The following is an 18,119-nucleotide window of genomic DNA, read 5'->3' as shown; positions in this document are numbered from 1 at the left end:
CTATGTTGGTTTGAGTGTTCCACGACGTCATGTTCCTGAAAAATCAAATTTGACAAATTAAAGATAGGGAACAAGGGTTACTTAACTCAAATAATCAAAATAACCAACAATAAATTCAAGGGCCTAAGGACGGAAGGGATATGGGTGATGACTCCTAAAAATTGAAACATGCCTAAATCTAATGCAAACTAGTAAACAAAACAAAACTATATGCTATGCAATACAAAAAGTAAAATAAAAAAAATTGAAAATTAGGTTGCCTCCCAATAAGCGCTTATTTTAAGTCATTAGCTGGACTTTGTGCTGCTATTATTCTGGTACAGCTAGGTCAATGCTCTCTTTAGCGGTGGGAAAATCTTTCACGTAGTGCTTGATACGTTGGTCATTTACTTTGAAGTTTCCTTTTGTTGGATGGTGTAATTCAACTGTGTCATGGAGAAACACTTGAGAGACCGTAGAAGGGCCGGACCATCTAGATTTCAACTTGGAAACAGTTTAAGTCTAGAATTGTATGAAAGCACTTGATCTCCCACTCTAAAAATCCTTTGCCTGATATTTTTGTCATGCCACTGCTTCGTCCTTTCCTTATAGATACCTGCATCTCATATGCTTCTCTTCTGAGTTCTTCCAATTCATGTAGCTGCAGTATTCTTGTTTCTCCAGCGTTTTCGAGGTCCATGTTTAGCTGTTTCAATGCCCAGTATGCTTTATGTTCAAACTCCACTGGTAGGTGGCATGCTTTTCCAAAGACTAGTCGATATGGGGACATCCCAATAGATGTCTTGTAAGCAGTGCGATATGCCCATAAAGCATCTCCTAATTTTTTTGACCAATCCTTGCGAAATGCATCCACAGTGAGCTCCAGAATTCTTTTCAAATGTCTGTTCGAGGTTTCCACTTGTCTAAGGGTGGTAAGGAGTGGCAATTCAATGTTGTACCTCATACTTATGTAGCACTACCTAGAATAATCGATTGCGGAAATGAGTTCCACCATCACTTATTATGGCCCTAGGTGATCCATAGTAGTTAAAGATGTGTTTCTTTATGAGGTCCACCACCACCCTTGCGTCATTTGTAGGCAAGGCTTTAGCTTCTACCCATTTAGAGACATAATCCAATGCCACTAGGATGTACCGATTGTTATAAGATGGTGGAAAAGGACCTATAAAATCAACCCCCCAAACATCAAATATTTCCACCTCCAAAATGTTGTTAAGTGGCATTTCATGACGCGTTGATATGTTACGTGTTCTCTGACATTTATCGCAAGACCTGCAGAAACTATGGCAATCCTTGAACGGTGTAGGCCAAAAGAAACCACATTGAAACACCTTTGCTGCTGTTTTAGTAGGGCCAAAGTGTCCTCCATAAGCCGAAGCATGAACCCGTGAAAGGATAGGTTTCATCTCATCCTCTGGCACACATCTCCTAATGATCTGGTATGTTCATCTTCTGTATAAATTTGGATCATCCCAATAATAGAATTTCGCTTCATGAAGCAACTTCTTCTTCTGCTGCTGATAGGTGAGATTAGGATCCATATAGCTACTAGCTAAGTAATTAACAATGTCTGCATACCACGAAGCATTTTCTATCTGTAATAACTGCTCATCTGGGAAGACCTCATTAATATCCACATCATTTGAATCATGCAGTTGCTCTAGCCTTAATAAATGATCTGCTACCTGATTTTCTGTACCCTTTTTTGTCACGAATTTCAAAGTCAAACTCTTGCAGTAACATAACCCATCGAATCAGACTAAGTTTAGCGTCCTTCTTCTCAAACAGATATTTCAATGCTGCACGGTCAGTGTAGACTATCACCTTTGAACCAATCGGATAGGAACGAAATATGTCGAAGGCAAAGACCACTGCTAGCATCTCTTTTTTCGTTGTTGCATAATCGATCTGAGCATCTGTCAAGGTTTTGCTGGCATAGTAGATTACATATAACACTTTTCGTTTACGTTGGCCAAGCACCACTCCCACAGCAAACTCACTAGCATCACACATAAGTTCAAAAGGTTTATCCCAATCAGGTGCTACTATCACTTGTGCAGAAGTTATCTTTTCTTTCAAAGTATTAAAGGCATTTAAGCATTCATCAGAAAAGTGAAATGGCACATCCTTCTCCAGTAGATTACACAGGGGTTTTGTAATTTTTGAGAACTCTTGAATGAACCTTCTGTAAAACCTTGCATGTCTTAAGAAGCTTCTGATCCCCTTAACTGAATTAGGAGGCTGCAATTTTTCAATCACTTGTATCTTGACTTTGTCAACTTCAATGCCCTTTGACGAAATCCTGTGGCCCAGCACTATCCCCTCTTTTACCATGAAATGGCATTTGTCCCAATTTAGCACTAGGTTCTTATCTTCACATCTTTGCAATACAAGAGCCAACCGATCCAAGCAGTCATCAAATGAATCTCCAAACACAAAAAAATCATCCATGAATACCTCGATGTATTTTTCCACCATGTCAGAGAATATGGCCATCATGCACCTTTGAAAGGTAGCGGGTGCATTGCATAAACCAAAAGGCATCCTTTTAAATGCAAAAGTTCCATAGGGACATGTGAAGGTTGTTTTCTCCTGGTCTTCTGGAGCAATAACTATCTGATTGTACCCAAAATATCCGTCCAGAAAGCAGTAATGAGAATGACCGACCAACCTCTCCGACATCTGATCAATGAATGACAATGGAAAATGATCCTTTATGGTTGCATTGTTTAGCTTTCTGTAATCTATACACTCCACCCTGTCACTAACCATGTTGGTATCAGCTCATTGTTCTCATTCTTCTCCACCATGATTCCACCCTTTTTTGGCATAACATGCACTGGACTCACTCATGAACTATCAGAGATTGAATAGATAATACTTGCATCCAACAATTTTAGCATTTCTTTTCGCACTACTTCTTTCAAGGTTGGATTTAATCTGTGTTGTCCTTCCACTGATGGCTTTGACCCGTCCACCATTAAAATCTTATGCATACAAAGAGTTGGACTTATTCCTCTTATGTCAGCTATTGTCCATCCAATAGCTATTTTGTGCTGCTTGAGTACCTCCAACAATTTATTTTTCTCTTCCATTGTCATGTCATTTGCAATGATTACTGGAAATGTTGTAGATTCTCCCAAATATGCATAACGAAGGTGTGAAGGCAAGGGCTTTAGTTTAAGAGCAGGTGCCTTTTCTACTGAAGGTACTGGGGGTGAAGGGTTGTCACCAAGATATTCATACTGTCAATGTCTTCTTCGTATTGGTTGCTCAACGAAGTTGACAACACATTCAGCTTTTCCTACGTTTGTTGCTTCTGATTGTGCAATTTCTGCTTCATAAAGAACTATTTGATGCTCTGTTTCAAATGTATCTACCACCAACTCTTCAAGAACATCTACTTGACAACAAGTGTCTGAAGTCAGTAGATGTTTCATCGTCTTGAACATGTTGAATATGACTTGCTCATTGTCCACCCGAAGAATCATCTTTCCATTGTAAACATCAATCAGCGCACTTCCGGTAGCTAAGAAAGGTCTTCCCAAGATTAGAGGGATGTTTGAATCTTCCTCCACGTCTAAAATGATGAAGTCAGCTGGAAAAATGAATTTATCAACTTTGACTAGCACATCTTCAATAATCCTCTTCGATCGTTTGATTTATCTATCAGCCAGTTGCAATGAGATTGTTGTAGGTTTTACTTCTCCCGATCCAAGAGGCCTGTAAACAAAGAAAGGCATTAAATTAACGCTGACACCTAAATCGCATAAAGAATGTTCAAAATAATTAGAACCAATTGTGCAAGGTATCGTAAAGCTCCCTGGGTCTTTTAGTTTAGGAGGTAGCTTTTTCAATAGAATTGCACTGCACTCCTCGTTCAAGCAGAATGTCTCATGTTCTTCCAGCTTCCTTTTGTTAGATAGGATCTCCTTCAAGAATTTTGCATAACTGGACATTTGGGCTATTGCATTTGCAAACAGAATATTGATGTACAGTTTCTTGAAAATCTCTACAAACTTGGCAAACTGCTTGTCCAACTGCCACGCATTTTATATAATGTGATTTTATACCGCAAGCGGACGGTGTCAAGTTTTGTAGTATATTAAAGAATTGAAAAGTGTCGAACCCACAGGAATTGATATTCGACTTCCACTGAGTACTATAATTGTGTCCGCGTTTACTTTATCTAGACAATCGAGTGTTAAGTTAATGCTTGAATACTAAACTAACGTCAATGAATTAAATAGTGCAATAAAAGGGAGGCAATTTCTAAAAACTAAATCAAAATTATGTAATGTCTAGGGAGTGATTTCACCGTATTCTCGACATAATTCTCAATCCCTATAGATGTTTCCATCAACTAGGTAACCTTGTTTTCCAAGCCCATTTTCCACTCCAATCTTATTCAATACTTTCTTATTCATGCTCCATTTCATTGATCATCATTTTTCCTCATCACAGGCTCCCAATAGTGGTATTTTCTCGAGAGTTATCCAAACTGCAAAACAACACGAACACACACATCAAAACGTTCAAAAATGCCCAAGAACACATCAAAAAACGTGATTTAGAAGCTTTAGTTTAATGAGTGAATTATACTCATCACCAACTTCTTTCTCTGTGACCTTTGAGGGAAGGAAATTGGTGGCACATAAGCTTTCACGGGGCAAGGTGCTCTCACTGTGGGTGTTTCTTTCCTTTTATTCTCCTCATTAGTTGGTTGTTCATACTCTACTTCTGTCCCAGCCTCTTTACCCATTACTTCTTTGTCTTTTCTGTCTGGTCTCTTTACATGTATCTCTGAAAGTTGCACTCCACTTCTAGTTGTAATAGCTTGCACATGCTCTTTTGGATTGACCATCGTGTTGCCTGGCAATGTCCCTTGTGGGCGTTCTGCAAGCTGTTGAGCAATCTGACCAATTTAAGTTTCCAGCTTCTTAATGGATGCTTGCTGATTCTGAAAGTTAGTGTCAATCTGCTGGAACACCTTGTCTGTCTTGTGCATGTAATGGTTGAACATCTCTTCCAAACTTGGTTTTTTCTCCTATTGTGCATTGTTTGAACTGTTCCCTTGCTGATTATCCGACCATCTGAAGTTTGAGTGTTGTCTCCATCCTATGTTATATGTTTGTGAAAAGGGATTAAAATTTCGAGAGCCATTTTGAATAAAGTTGACTTGTTCCTCCGGTAAGCCCATAGATGTGCAATTTTCTGTTAGGTGATTTGCGCCACAGTTTTCGCAAGATGGGCCAGCTACCACTGCATGTGCTCCTATTGTTTGTGACTTCACCAATAACTCTGCTTGTTTTCTCAATGCTGCTATTTGGGTGTTGGTAGATGCTGTGCTGTCTAATTCGTGTATTCCCGCTACTTTTGGAGGCACCACTCTTTCTGATGAAAACATAAAATGAATAGCAACAATCAACTCAAATAGATCCATACATTGTTGCACTGATTTCCCTATGATCGATCCACCTGCAGAGGAATCCACTTGAGATTTGGACAGTAGTGAAAGTCCCGTGTAGAAATACTGCACTTGATTTCCAATAGTCCATCCATGATTTGGATACTTCCTCATCAACTCCTTAAATTTGTTCCATGCCTCGTGATAGCTCTCCTCATCTCTCTGTTGAAAATTTTGAATTTTCAGTCTGATTTTTGCTACCTTAGCTGGTGGAAAAAACTTATTGCAGAATTTTCTAGTCAGTTCCTCCCATGTGGTAATACTTCTATTCGGTTCGACATCCAGTCATTCCAATGCTGCATCTCTCAGTGTATATGGGAATAATCGCAGCTTGATGGCGTCCTCGTTAACCCCAGGAGCATGACAATTCTGGCAATTCCTGAGAAACCTTGAGATATGTGTGTTTGGATTCTCATGGGATAACCTGTAGAATTGCAGAGTGTTGCTCATCAAATTAATCCAATCAGCCCGTATCTGGAAGTTGTTTACCCCAAAATTTGGATATACTATGCTGGACTGCGCGGGTTCTGCTATAGGCGTCAAAAATATAGAAATTGGCAAGTCCCCTTCATTTGCTTCCGTTTGCTCTTGCTGTTGAGCTCTCGCGGCCATTTGTCCAATTGGCTGTATAGGGTTAGGATTGTTTAGATTATCAGCCATTTGATGTTGCTGATTTTGTTTGTGTTGCCTGTGTCTTCGTCTGAAGATACGTTCTATTTCTAAATCAAACGGTTCAAGATCGTCGCCTTGGGCACGGAGCATACAACGAACACAGTTTTCTGTAAATAAAATAAAATAAGCAAATCAAATAACAATTAAAAATAAGATAGAAAAATAAAATAAAATTAATTAATTAAGACTAAAAATAATAGTCCCCGGCAACGGCGCCAAAAACTTGTTGTCGATTTTATCTTGCAAGTGGACGGATCGTAACAAGTAGTAAAGTGGATCTTTTGAGTCCGGATTATCGTTCCCACAAGAACTATACTTTAGTACTCAATTTATTATTCCTAACTTCTATTTAATGAAAATAAATAAATAAATAATGATTAAATGTGATTTTTAAATCTAACTACTAGAAATTTCGTGAATACAACAGAAAATTAGTGAGAATTCAATTAATAAATGGGGATTAGCTAGGGCGGAACAAATTCACCTATTGGTCACCTTTATTTCTAATATCGAGATTCATAAAACTAAAGTAATTTTCGGTCGAATTCTTCTATTGTATTCAACTTATCCCTCTCGAGTTCTCGTTGAACCTATTTAATTAATTCAATTCCATATCTTTATTCAAATTAAATTTAACTAAAAGAAATAACAGTTCTAAGAATTTCTATAGGACCGCAGCAATTAATATATGTATCTCTACGAATTTCTATTGGACCGCAGCAATTAATATATGTATCTCTATACGTTATATTAATTTACCGAATTTTAATATGTGGTCTAAACAAGAATCCGCATCTCTACGTAATTATTATTCACGAAATCATTGAATAATTGGCCAGAAAATTCAAAATATTAAAAACATAATTAACATTCACACATAAAATGTAAAAGAACAAAAATCTCAAATAAAAGAAATAAAGGTCCCAAATAGATTACATTGTTCACCCTAAAATTAAATTTAACTATGCATATTATTGAGAGAGAAACAAGAATTTATGAAAGACATCACCAGATTAATTGAGGAAACGTGAATAGTTTGTAAAATTGAATCTGTTGTGTTCCCTCTCTCTCTCTCTCCTTCAATTTTTCGTGCGTGTAAATTTAATGGCAGAAAACAAATCCCAACCGCCCTCCAATTAATTTTGTTGCTCTGATTTCCGTGTGTCTCTGAAAATTCAACCTCAATTTTGTGTATATATATATATTCAACCTTAGCCACAAAGTTTAACTCTCATTCAAAGCCTTTAATACTATATTACCCATCAAGTCCTCGATCTTTCCATACAATAAATTTTAGTCCTTGAGCCATTTTATTTTTGCAACGCATGTATTCTTTAGTTCAATTCAAGTCCTTCACTTCCTAAATTATTCGATTTGACCTCCAAGCAATTATCAAATGAATCTCCAAACACAGAAAATCATCCATAAATACCTCGATGTATTTTTCCATCATGTCAGAGAATATGGCCAACATGCACCGTTGAAAAGTTGCGAGTGCATTGCGTAAACCAAAAGGCATCCTTCTAAACGCAAAAGTTCCATAGAGACATGTAAATATTGTTTTCTCCTGGTCTTCTAGAGCAATAACTATCTGATTGTACCCAAAATATCCGTCCAGAAAGCAGTAATGAGAATGATCGGCCAACCTCTCCAACATCTGATCAATGAATGGCAATGGAAAATGATCCTTTCTGGTTGCATTGTTTAGCTTTCTGTAATCTATACATACTCTCCACCTTGTCACTAACCGTGTTGGTATCAGCTCGTTGTTCTCGTTGACGGATCGTAACAAGTAATAAAGTGGATCTTTTGAGTCCGAATTATCGTTCCCACGAAGACTATACTTTAGTACTCAATTTATTATTCCTAACTCCTATTTGATGAATATAAATAAATAAATAAATAATAAATTTGATTGACTGTGATTTTTAAATCTAACTACTAAAAATCTCGGGAATGAAACAGAAAATTAGTGAGAATTCAAATAATAAATGGAGATTATGGTAGAACAACTTCACCTATTGGTCACCTTTATTTCTAATATCGAGATTCATAAAATTAAAATAATGTTCGGTCGAATTCTTTTATTGTATTCAACTTACCCCTTTCAAATTCTCGTTGAGCCTATTTAATTAGTTCAATTACATATCTCTATGCAAATTAAATTTAATTAAACGAATTTACAGTTCTAAGAATTTCTATAGGACCCCAGCAATTAATATAGGTATCTCTACACGTTATATTAATTTAACGAATTTTAATATGTGGTCTAAACAAGAATCCACATCTCTACATAATTATTATTTACGAAATCATTGAATAATTGGCCAGAAAATTCAAAGTATTAAAAACATAATTAAAATTCACACATAAAATATAAAAGAACAATAATCTCAAATAAAAGAAATAAAAGTCCCAAATCAGTTACATTGTTCGCTCTATTATTATATTTAGCTACGCATATTAATAGAGGAAAAACAAGGAATTATGAAAGACATCACTAGATTAATTGACAGAACGTAATTAGTTTTCAATTTCTCTCCAACCGTCCACTGCCTCCTTCTCTGCACGTGTATGTATATGATATTGGTTGCCTGTAATATTTGACTTTCCAAAGGACTCCAAGCTGCCCATTTTTTGTGTTGATATCTCAGCTCCAATTTCGTGTGTGTAATTAATAAGCTTCAGCAATTTGATTCCCAAATTTTTCCCTCTCAATTCTGTGCGTATTGGAGCCACAATAATTGACTGCAAAGTAGAGTCAAATTTTCTCCTCTCTCAATTAGCAAGTTTTCTATGCGTATATATATGTTTAATTTCAACAATAGACAGCTCCTCAAATATGTGTGTAAATTGTATAATAATGCCTGAATCTCTCCTCAATTCCTGTGCATCTCTTCCATCAATTAATGCCCTTCAATTCTCTCTCTCTCTATATATATATATATTCAACCCTAGGCTCCCTAGCCACAAAGTTTGAATTACCTATCAAGTCCTCGATCTTTCCATACAATAAATTTCAGGCCTTGAGGCATTTTATTCTTGCAAACCATGTATTCTTTGGTTCAATTCAAGTCCTTCACTTCCTAAATTATTCAATTTGACCTCCAAACATTTCAATCTTTGATTCATGGTCCGAATCAACTATTGAATTTTTACAACTTGGCCCCCAACTTTTGGATTTCGCCCTTTTTTTGCTTCATTCCTTCAATTCCTTTTTCATTCATAGAATTTACCTATTAAAAATAAGAAACAACAATTTAGGATATAATTTGTAAAAAGAACCATCAAATATCTTTATTTTAAAGTCTCGAATAAGTATATAAAATACACTTATCATTGTTTCCTCGTGAACCAAAGACATTCACATGACGAAACTATGAATTACAAGAAAAAATGTGAAATAGATCAGCAATCATCTTGAAACTGCTGTTGGCTGCTGACAAAGAGCTGAGTGGTCGCTTAGTTCGACTTAGGAATGGACAAATGAGATGCACTGGTTGGCGATGAAAGAGAGATCTTAGGAACAAATTTTGGCGAATAAAGAGGAATGAGCTTAATGGACAAAAGAAAATCTTAATTATCTTTCGCTGAATTGACAGTACCTTTATTTCTTCTTCACTTATATATTCACAATTTGATCCACCAAAACTCAAGAAGTGTCTCAACATTTATTCAGAAAGAGAGAGATTATTGAACTTAGAAATCAAGATAAGGTAAAGACTTGATATTAGCCAACAAACGCTCCCAATCTAATTCTCCAACTTCGAAGTTTTCTCCTTGCCAATGATTTCCAAACCCAACCATATCCTCTAATTTCATGCTTTCAGTATTATTCAAGTTATTATTAATGACCTTTTTCTTGTCAAAGACATAATTACTACTCATGACGCCATTATTAATGTCGTCAACCTCGAAAGGAACACAAATGCCATTTTCGAACCCCATTAAACACTGTTCCGTCACTCCATAATCCTCTAATCCCCCTCGATTTCCTGTTGCAGTACCAAAATGTGTCACATATGTCGGCAAGTTTAATGAAACTACTACAGATGAACCATTTGCGTCGAAACTGTTGTCAACTGGCGGAAAAGGGTTGAAATGGCTGCTCGAAGAAGATGAATCTATGCATGTGTTTACAACGTTATATGAGTAGTCGTGCAAAGGCATTATCATTCCTCCTGTAACAGTATCTGATATTGAGACAGTACTGCATTTGTTTGGAGAGAATGTTGTTGAAGTGAGATTATTATTTTTCAACCTCTTCTGTATTGAAGAATTCCAAAAATTCTTAATTTTGTTGTCTGTTCTCCCTGGAAGACGTGCAGCAATTTGAGACCACCTGGTGCACATTAAACATGAATACTTGATCAACTTCATCTCTCTGAAAGATTTTCTACTAGTAATATTCTAGCTATTGCTTCGACTCATATTCCCCAACTCAAGTTCATTGCTATCAGTTAAGGTCATTTGAAGCTATGAGAATGTTAAATCACCTCATCTGAAAGCCACTTCGAGACATGAGACAAATATATTTATATAGAATTTTATGTTCAGCACAAGTGCTCGCTGTAGGCTCAATATGTACATGCACAATTTCACGTATGGATATAGTGGAAAAAATTGAACGCGTGAGTGTTTTGTCTACTCTGACATCTAATTGAAAGCACATGAAGAACGACGATGAATTAAGAAAATATTTAAATTAATACATTTGCCATCTCTAAGACTGCTTAAGCTTTTAGAATTGTTGGTTCAACAGAAAACTCATCATGGAAGCATAGAATCAAAAAAATTATATACAGAGAGAGAGAGAGAGTACCTATTGCCAAGAACGGAATGCAAATGAAGGATTAGTTCTTCTTCTTGTGGGGAAATTGCACCGCGCTTAAGGTCAGGTCTCAAATAATTAATCCAACGAAGGCGACAACTCTTGCCACACCTCTGCAATCCTGCATTTCTAGCTATATCACTCCAACACCCTTGTCCATTTATTAACATGTAATTCATCAGCTTCTCGTCTTCTTCCGGTGACCACAATCCCTTCCTAAATTTGATCTTGTTCTTGTGATTCCCTTTGTCCCTAATCACTGAATCTGGCGTAGGCTTCCTCATTATTAATCTCAAATGAGGTTTCCAATGAACTTTTACTTAAATTTCTTGTTGCGACTCTAATGATGAAGGTATATAGATGAACATGATGAGAAAAAGAAAGGGTTAGAGGGATTATGTGAAGTGGAAGCAAAATACATGTCCAATTTCTAGCACACATAATTAGCTTGTGAGTGAAGAAAAGTGAATCAAAAAAAGACAAAGACCAACTGCCCCTTTCTTCCTCCCACTTGAAGGTCCCTCTCCATTCAGTTTTTTATTCCATCAATATTAAAACAATTGCTAAATAATAATTTTTCATTTGTAAGAGTAACGCAATATCGTAAAAAGAGTTGGAAGAGCAATGAATTGATCACAACTATCATCATGTGTTATATGTCTCACGATATTAGTTAATCAAACAGAACAAAGAAAAGATTTACAGAATTGATTTGAAATTTATCGAGAGTCGTTATTATTCGTATAACCTGTATTTAATATGTGGCCCTGAGAATGCAGCACGGTTTTTAGTTTACAACCGCACAAAGCCTTCTCTCTCTCTCTCTCGACACACCTATCCCTAGGGCCGGACTCAGACAGTTTGAACAGTGGGGTCAAAAATGAAATTTTTTTCAAACAACGTATCATTAACGAAAATAAAACTATATGCTACTACAATAGAATTTGGGTTTGGACTTTTTGGGCATTGGATTAGGGAAATTAATTGGGTTGACTCGTTACTTTGACAGAAAATTACGTTTTAAGCAAGGAAAAAAATCCAAAAAATTGTGAGGTCGTTTGACCCCACATGAACCCATGTGGGTCCGCCCCTATAACAAGATAAGCTAAGCATGGCAAGATACATCTCTGTCGATCCAGACATGGAGAGCGACATTAATTGCAAGGATATCTTAAAGTTAACCACATTTTTAAGCAAATTATCTGTCCACAGATATCCTTAAATCTGTGTCTCTTCCAGTGCAATGCTTACAGTGTAAAACACCCAATAAACTAGACGAGAGAAATACATGCATATAAGTCTTGTTGTACCGATGGCCAAATGTGTACACGTGGCTAAGATGGACCCACTAATGCTGATGTGGCATCTCGAAAATTCTAATCTTGGCCAAAATTTTGCTGGATCGGATAGCAATTTGAGATACACTCGAGCCTAATACAAAACGACATGTGAAAAAAGTATCTGCAAAATGTGATAGTATCGATATATATTAATATAATTTATAGTTACTCGGCCGAGTTCATGTTGCTCAACGTTTTACTTTTACACACACAAAATAACTTACTACACTTTACTCAACATCGAGTATCTGATGCATGAAATTGTACATTTAACACTATATTAATTATGGATTACCCACCCGGCCACCCCTCACATGGGGGTCCGGTCCCACACCCAATAAATGCATGGGACACGCCCCCCATGTGAGGGGCAAATACACTCCACGTCATTGTAGCAAATTCCTTAAAATATTGTCCTCATCACCTTATCGGGATCTCGAGAGGCAAGGTAAGGTTTAGAATATTGCTATTTACATTCCTTTTTTTTTTTTTTTAATATTTAATTTTCTAAATAAGATTTCATTTAAAAAGATATAAAAATTGAATGAAAAAAATCGATGTTTGAACCGTGTTCCCATTGGACACATCATTCTCCCCTTTAGCTAACAAGGACGGTGACTTTTCACTTTTGACATCATATAAGCCCCGTTACATTTAATTTTTTTCTCTCCTATTTTCAATCACACAATCTTCCCTAAAATAATATTACACGTATCTTGAAATTTTTTTCCTTCTTTTTCAACCACTCATTTTTCAAAAAATACTATTCCACATATTTTCATTTCCAAAAATGGAAGCCAAACGAAGGCTAATAGGTGTGTAATGATGACAAAGAAATCCACCCCGTCCCGACCCGAACGGGTTGACGGGGCTAGCCCCGCCCCTTTAAGAGAAAAAAAAGATTAAAAATAATTTTATTTCCAGACAATTCACCCGCTAAAAATCCATTTTGAATTTGTATTTTATTATCTAATAATAATATAACTCGAAACTTTGAAAATGTAAAAAAAGTAAAAATAATAAACAAGACAAAAAGTTGTCTCATCCCCGCCTTGCCCCCACCCGCCCCCCACGCCATATATGGCGAGGCAGGATTTGGGCTAGACGGGGCAGGGTGCCGCCCCGTTGCCATCCCTATAGGGGTGATAGTGGGTCGAGTCGGCTCGACCCATCTACCCACGAGCTCAGCTTGTCAAAGTGACAAGATCTTGAACTCAACTTGTGCTCAAGGGTCAATCTTAGCTCGACCCACGAGCTCGTGAGCTCACGAGTCGAGCCCATGAGCCCAAGATTTTTTCTTTTAATCTTAAAAAAAAATTAATTCTTTAGTTCCCATTATTTTACAAGTCCATGAACGAAAATTAGGCTCATGGGTGAGCCACTCGGCTCGGTTGCCAAGCTAAGCTCTTGTCTGAGCCCCATTATTTCAAAATTTATTTTTCTCAAAACTTAATTTCAACTATACTTTTTTTCATAAAATAACACTACACGTAAATTCAAAACATTTTTCCTACTTTTCAACAATTTTTATAACATTTTTCTAACCACACATTCTTCAAAAAATTATCATTACAAAATCTAGTTTTTCAAATGGGGCTCAAACAAAGGCTAAAAACAATTAGTGAATATAAGGAAAAACAAGAAATTGCAGAAATTTGCATGTTTCTCATATGAATCTTTTTAGTTAATATAAGGAAAAACAATTAGTTCAAATTTTGCTTGCTGTGTAATTCAGCATTGGGTGCATTGCTGAAAAGAAACTTGCAAATAGAACATACTCTCTTCTGAATTACAATAATCTTTATGTTCTTTCTTCATTAGCTTGGGTGTTTTTTCACCTAAGAGGGTGGGGCCGCGACGGTGATAGTAAAGTAAATTTTTGATCATCGAAGTAAAATCTATAAGGATCACCAAATAAATTGGTTTGGACTTTGGCTAGCGAGGTAAGAACTACAAACTTGTGGATTGTACCCTGTAGTCTTGCCCAGAAAGCATAAAACAAGTTACTCGAGCACAAACACAAACGAAAACCAGACAAAACAGTAATCTGGCCAATTTAACCAGGAGTATGGCAAAATTCAGAGCGACGTTAGAAACACAGCATTAATTCAATTATTGTAGTCTGGATCAATTCTTGCTTCCAGCAAATCCAAAATCTCAGAGTCATACGAAATTTATCCAACGCCAAAAGCTTTTTGAAAATATATTCCAATACCTCAAGCTAGAGTTAGAAAATGTAGAAAATTATATAATATGGGAATACAGTGTAACCGACAGAATCGTCGTGAAACGATATCTGATCTCGTCTAAGTTTAGCAACATGAGAAAATAAGAGAAAAAACAGGCAGCTTTTATTTGAATGCAACGGGAAAACATTGTGAAATGAAACTGGGGCAGCCAAGTAGCTCTTAGTTATTTATCCAAATAAACATACTTGATTTTGTTGATTTTGTCCATTTAGCTGTCCAAGTTGACAGGTTCCCGCAGAAATCGCTCCATCTGGCGCGCCCTAGTCTTTATGGACATATCGAAAACTTTTTGTCCAAATTCCACCACAAGCCCACCAAGAATGCTGGCATCAATCTGCAAGCACAGAGGAAAATTAGGAATGTTTCATTCATAGCTCCACGAGAAATGGGATTATATTCGTTAAACAATAGGTCGTACCTTCTGTTCAACCTTAACCTTCTTCCCCTGACCAATCATATCCTGCAATGTTTCTTTCAGCTCTTTCTCTTCTTCTTGAGGTAGAGGCTGCAGAGACGAGTGACAGTGTAAAAAAGATTAAAATGCAAGTAGATATTAATGAAAGCTACGAATCAAAACTCCCGTATTTTTCCCACATTAGCATGAGTTCTTCTATTACCAAACAAGATAGATCGACATGTATTACTTAAAACGGTTAAAAATTAACTGATTAACTTATATCAGTTTGTGCAAAAGGTTTAAAAAAAAAAAAAAAAGTTCAATCCCCGAATCTCATTTCACATATAGGCCCCTGAGCAATGAGGGGTTTCAGGTATGTTGCTTTTTCTGCCAATTTCAGAAATTTTTGAAGGTCATAAATTTCTCTTAGCTTTCATGCAGGTACATTTTTTTTAAACAGTTTCAAATTTATAAAACAGAAATATCTTTTCTGCCAATATCAGAACCAATTAATACATTTTGAAGAAAGCACGGGAGAAAGTGAACTATGCCCAGAAATATACAGTTCATGTAATAATCCATTTTGGTAGTATGTAAAAAGAATTCGCAATCCAAGTAGATGAACTTACAATCACAGATGTTACAATGACTTTAACTTCTCCCTTGTGTGCCATGGTCAACTCAGTAAATCTCTGAGCCATACGCTCTAAATGTGCTAGCCTCCCATATTCAGCTACAACAGCTGGTACAAACAAGAGTCAATCACGAAGGGCACATATTCGATAACACAACAGTGCATCAGAAGTATTAATTATCATTAACCAGAAATGAAATAATTCAAATAGGATTGTGCAAGCAAACAAGCAAGGGATGTGTAAAATCTGTGGATATGGATGGTATAATAAAAATTATTCACATGATAATTTGCATGGTGAAACCATATCAGTAATTCAATCATACTACTTTTTGGTAACTATTAGCATCATAAACAAGCTATAAAATCCTGCTTGCTGAGCAAAACCATGGAATCTCAGTTTCAAGTTTGTTCTTTTTCTTCTAGAAACATGAAAAGAATGAAATGCACCAAAGGTCAGAAGAATCAGAAACCAGGATTAAGCTCTTTCCAATTATAGATTTCCAGTGAAAATCAAAACAGAATGCCTTTTAAGTACTTCCAACGTTTTCTGTAGAAGAACATGAATATGAGATTTTCAATAATAAATCCTCATGCTCCGAAAAAAATAACTGTGATAGAAAATGCCACAAGCACAAAACACTTGCAGAAAGCAACTTTTGGTAATTGAAACATAATAAACCACACCCATTCATATTTAATTCCAACAAGAACTCGAGTACCTTGAATCTGTGCATGAGACAACCAAGTCAATAGCCAATAAATTCAAAATGCGATGACAACAAGCGCACTGAAATCCTTTTCAAATCGCTCTAATCAAGATAGTAATAGGCTAAGGCATGTTACCTGGCGGAACCAGTCCAGTCCTATAGGTTCGCTCATAGCTATGTATGAGATTGGGTAAGTGATGAGGTTTTTTAGTAAAATGCATGCAGTATGATGCAATTCTTACGAAATAACCAAGTTTTTCAGATACCTGCAACTATGTAAAAGTTCAACCAGTTTACTAATTGAACAACTAACCAATAACAACCTGTCATGGGATGAAAGCTACATAGCTCTTAATACCACCAACCCGTGAAAATAGACATTTTCTAAATCAGAAGATGAAACATGATATTAATTTATTTCCAATTTGAGAATACACACTCATAGGTAACAAGAAGCTATTCTTGTACCCAAGAAGTTCTTCGTGATATCTGAAAATTTAGCTTGAGTGCTAATTTCATTTATGGCCTTCTTTCTAACATCAGCAGTTACTGATAAATCTTTCATAAACTGAGAAAATGTAGGACTTTTCTTTGAAGCCTCAACAAGGCCAATGAGCTCTGATTCGACCTTGTCCAACACATTAGCTTTAACTGCTGCAATGTACAAAGCTGAAGCATAGTTTCCAGACACACCAAACATTGTCACAGGAACCTACAGAATATCAACATATTAACCCTCCTATCTCAGAAATGAAGATGAGATTACAAGAATAAGAAAAATAATATATATATTTGAAAAAAATATGATACGAATGCAAAATGTGGCATAGTTTCGGTATATGCAAGACATATCTTGACAATAAAAGTCGTTCTTGAATTATCCTCATTTGCTTACACCATCAATCGTTAGATATATCATCAATTTTAATTTATCACTCTAGTATGGTCACAAGTTCATTTTAACATCTTTGATTCTACTATATTTATGTATGGGCCTACAAAAAAAAAAAAAAAAAAAAAAACCCCAAAAGTTTTTTTTTTTTTTTTTTTTTTTTTTTTTTTTTTTTGGTCAAAATAATGTTCTATTCATGTAAAAAAATGTTTATTTGATGCATTTCAGAAGCCTTCCGTCAGTCAACATTGCAGGTCGCCTCAATCACCTGACAAGTTGGACAACCTGTAGAGTTGGTCCCTTTACTCAACCAGCAACTTGACAACTCGACCGAGAGTGACTTGTGAGAGTTGTCCCTCTACGACTAGGACGAGTGGAGAAGAAATTCAAGGGAATAGGTTTCGATTTAAAAAACCTCCATTCTGAACCCTTGAATTCCCATCAGTTATCTTAATCAATGCAACAACTCTCTTTAAGCCTATGTTTGGCTCATGTTTATAACACTCAAATCACTTTTTTATCCACACGCTTTGAAAGACTTACAAGTACTACCCACTTATGCTCCAATTATTTCTATTTATTTATAATTTAAACCGTTTATGAACACTTCCCAAGTACGCTCCAAGTAAAGGAACAAGCAATACCTCTTCAATTACAAGACTTATTTGAAGAAATTTTACATGGTTTTATGGAGAAACCTCATAATCCAGAGAAAAAAATAAGGAAGGAGAACTGGGTTATGAAAAGTGAAGGCATTCGATAAGAAAATTTTAAATGATGGTTAGCTTCCATTTGGCATCTTTCAAAATTTTCTTACTGAAGCCTTCGCTGTTCCATATTCCAAAATTGCATTTTTCCATATATCAAAATTGTCCAGCTCTTCCTAATTTCTTCTCCGCTCTCAACAAACAACTAGATGAAAATTTC

General features: G+C 36.1%; 3 protein-coding genes across 3 annotated transcripts; all 3 read right to left on the bottom strand.

Annotated features, from left to right (window-relative positions):
• Window positions 1-309: 309 nt before the first annotated feature.
• On the bottom strand, window positions 310-943 carry LOC111412921. Its single transcript, XM_023043787.1, has 2 exons — window positions 522-943; window positions 310-472 (listed from the first exon to the last, which is right to left on the bottom strand). The coding sequence occupies exons 1-2, from the start codon at window positions 941-943 to the stop codon at window positions 310-312; spliced, it is 585 nt and encodes a 194-aa protein (XP_022899555.1).
• Window positions 944-9,417: 8,474 nt separating this feature from the next.
• Window positions 9,418-11,433, bottom strand: LOC111411677 (transcription factor MYB83-like). The gene is made up of 2 exons (XM_023042230.1): window positions 10,962-11,433; window positions 9,418-10,481 (listed from the first exon to the last, which is right to left on the bottom strand). The coding sequence occupies exons 1-2, from the start codon at window positions 11,252-11,254 to the stop codon at window positions 9,839-9,841; spliced, it is 936 nt and encodes a 311-aa protein (XP_022897998.1). The 5' UTR covers window positions 11,255-11,433; the 3' UTR covers window positions 9,418-9,838.
• A 3,050-nt stretch (window positions 11,434-14,483) lies between these two features.
• Window positions 14,484-17,042, bottom strand: LOC111411675 (ATP synthase subunit O, mitochondrial-like). The gene is made up of 4 exons (XM_023042229.1): window positions 16,769-17,042; window positions 15,586-15,698; window positions 14,978-15,064; window positions 14,484-14,893 (listed from the first exon to the last, which is right to left on the bottom strand). Exons 1-4 carry the CDS (start codon window positions 16,998-17,000, stop codon window positions 14,768-14,770), a joined length of 558 nt encoding a protein of 185 aa, XP_022897997.1. The 5' UTR covers window positions 17,001-17,042; the 3' UTR covers window positions 14,484-14,767.
• Window positions 17,043-18,119: the final 1,077 nt, after the last annotated feature.

Source organism: Olea europaea, chromosome 16 (assembly GCF_002742605.1).
Source record: "Olea europaea var. sylvestris chromosome 16, O_europaea_v1, whole genome shotgun sequence".
Taxonomy (NCBI): domain Eukaryota; kingdom Viridiplantae; phylum Streptophyta; class Magnoliopsida; order Lamiales; family Oleaceae; genus Olea; species Olea europaea.
The sequence above is the reverse complement of the archived record's forward strand: the minus strand, read 5'-3'. Positions and strand labels throughout refer to the sequence as shown.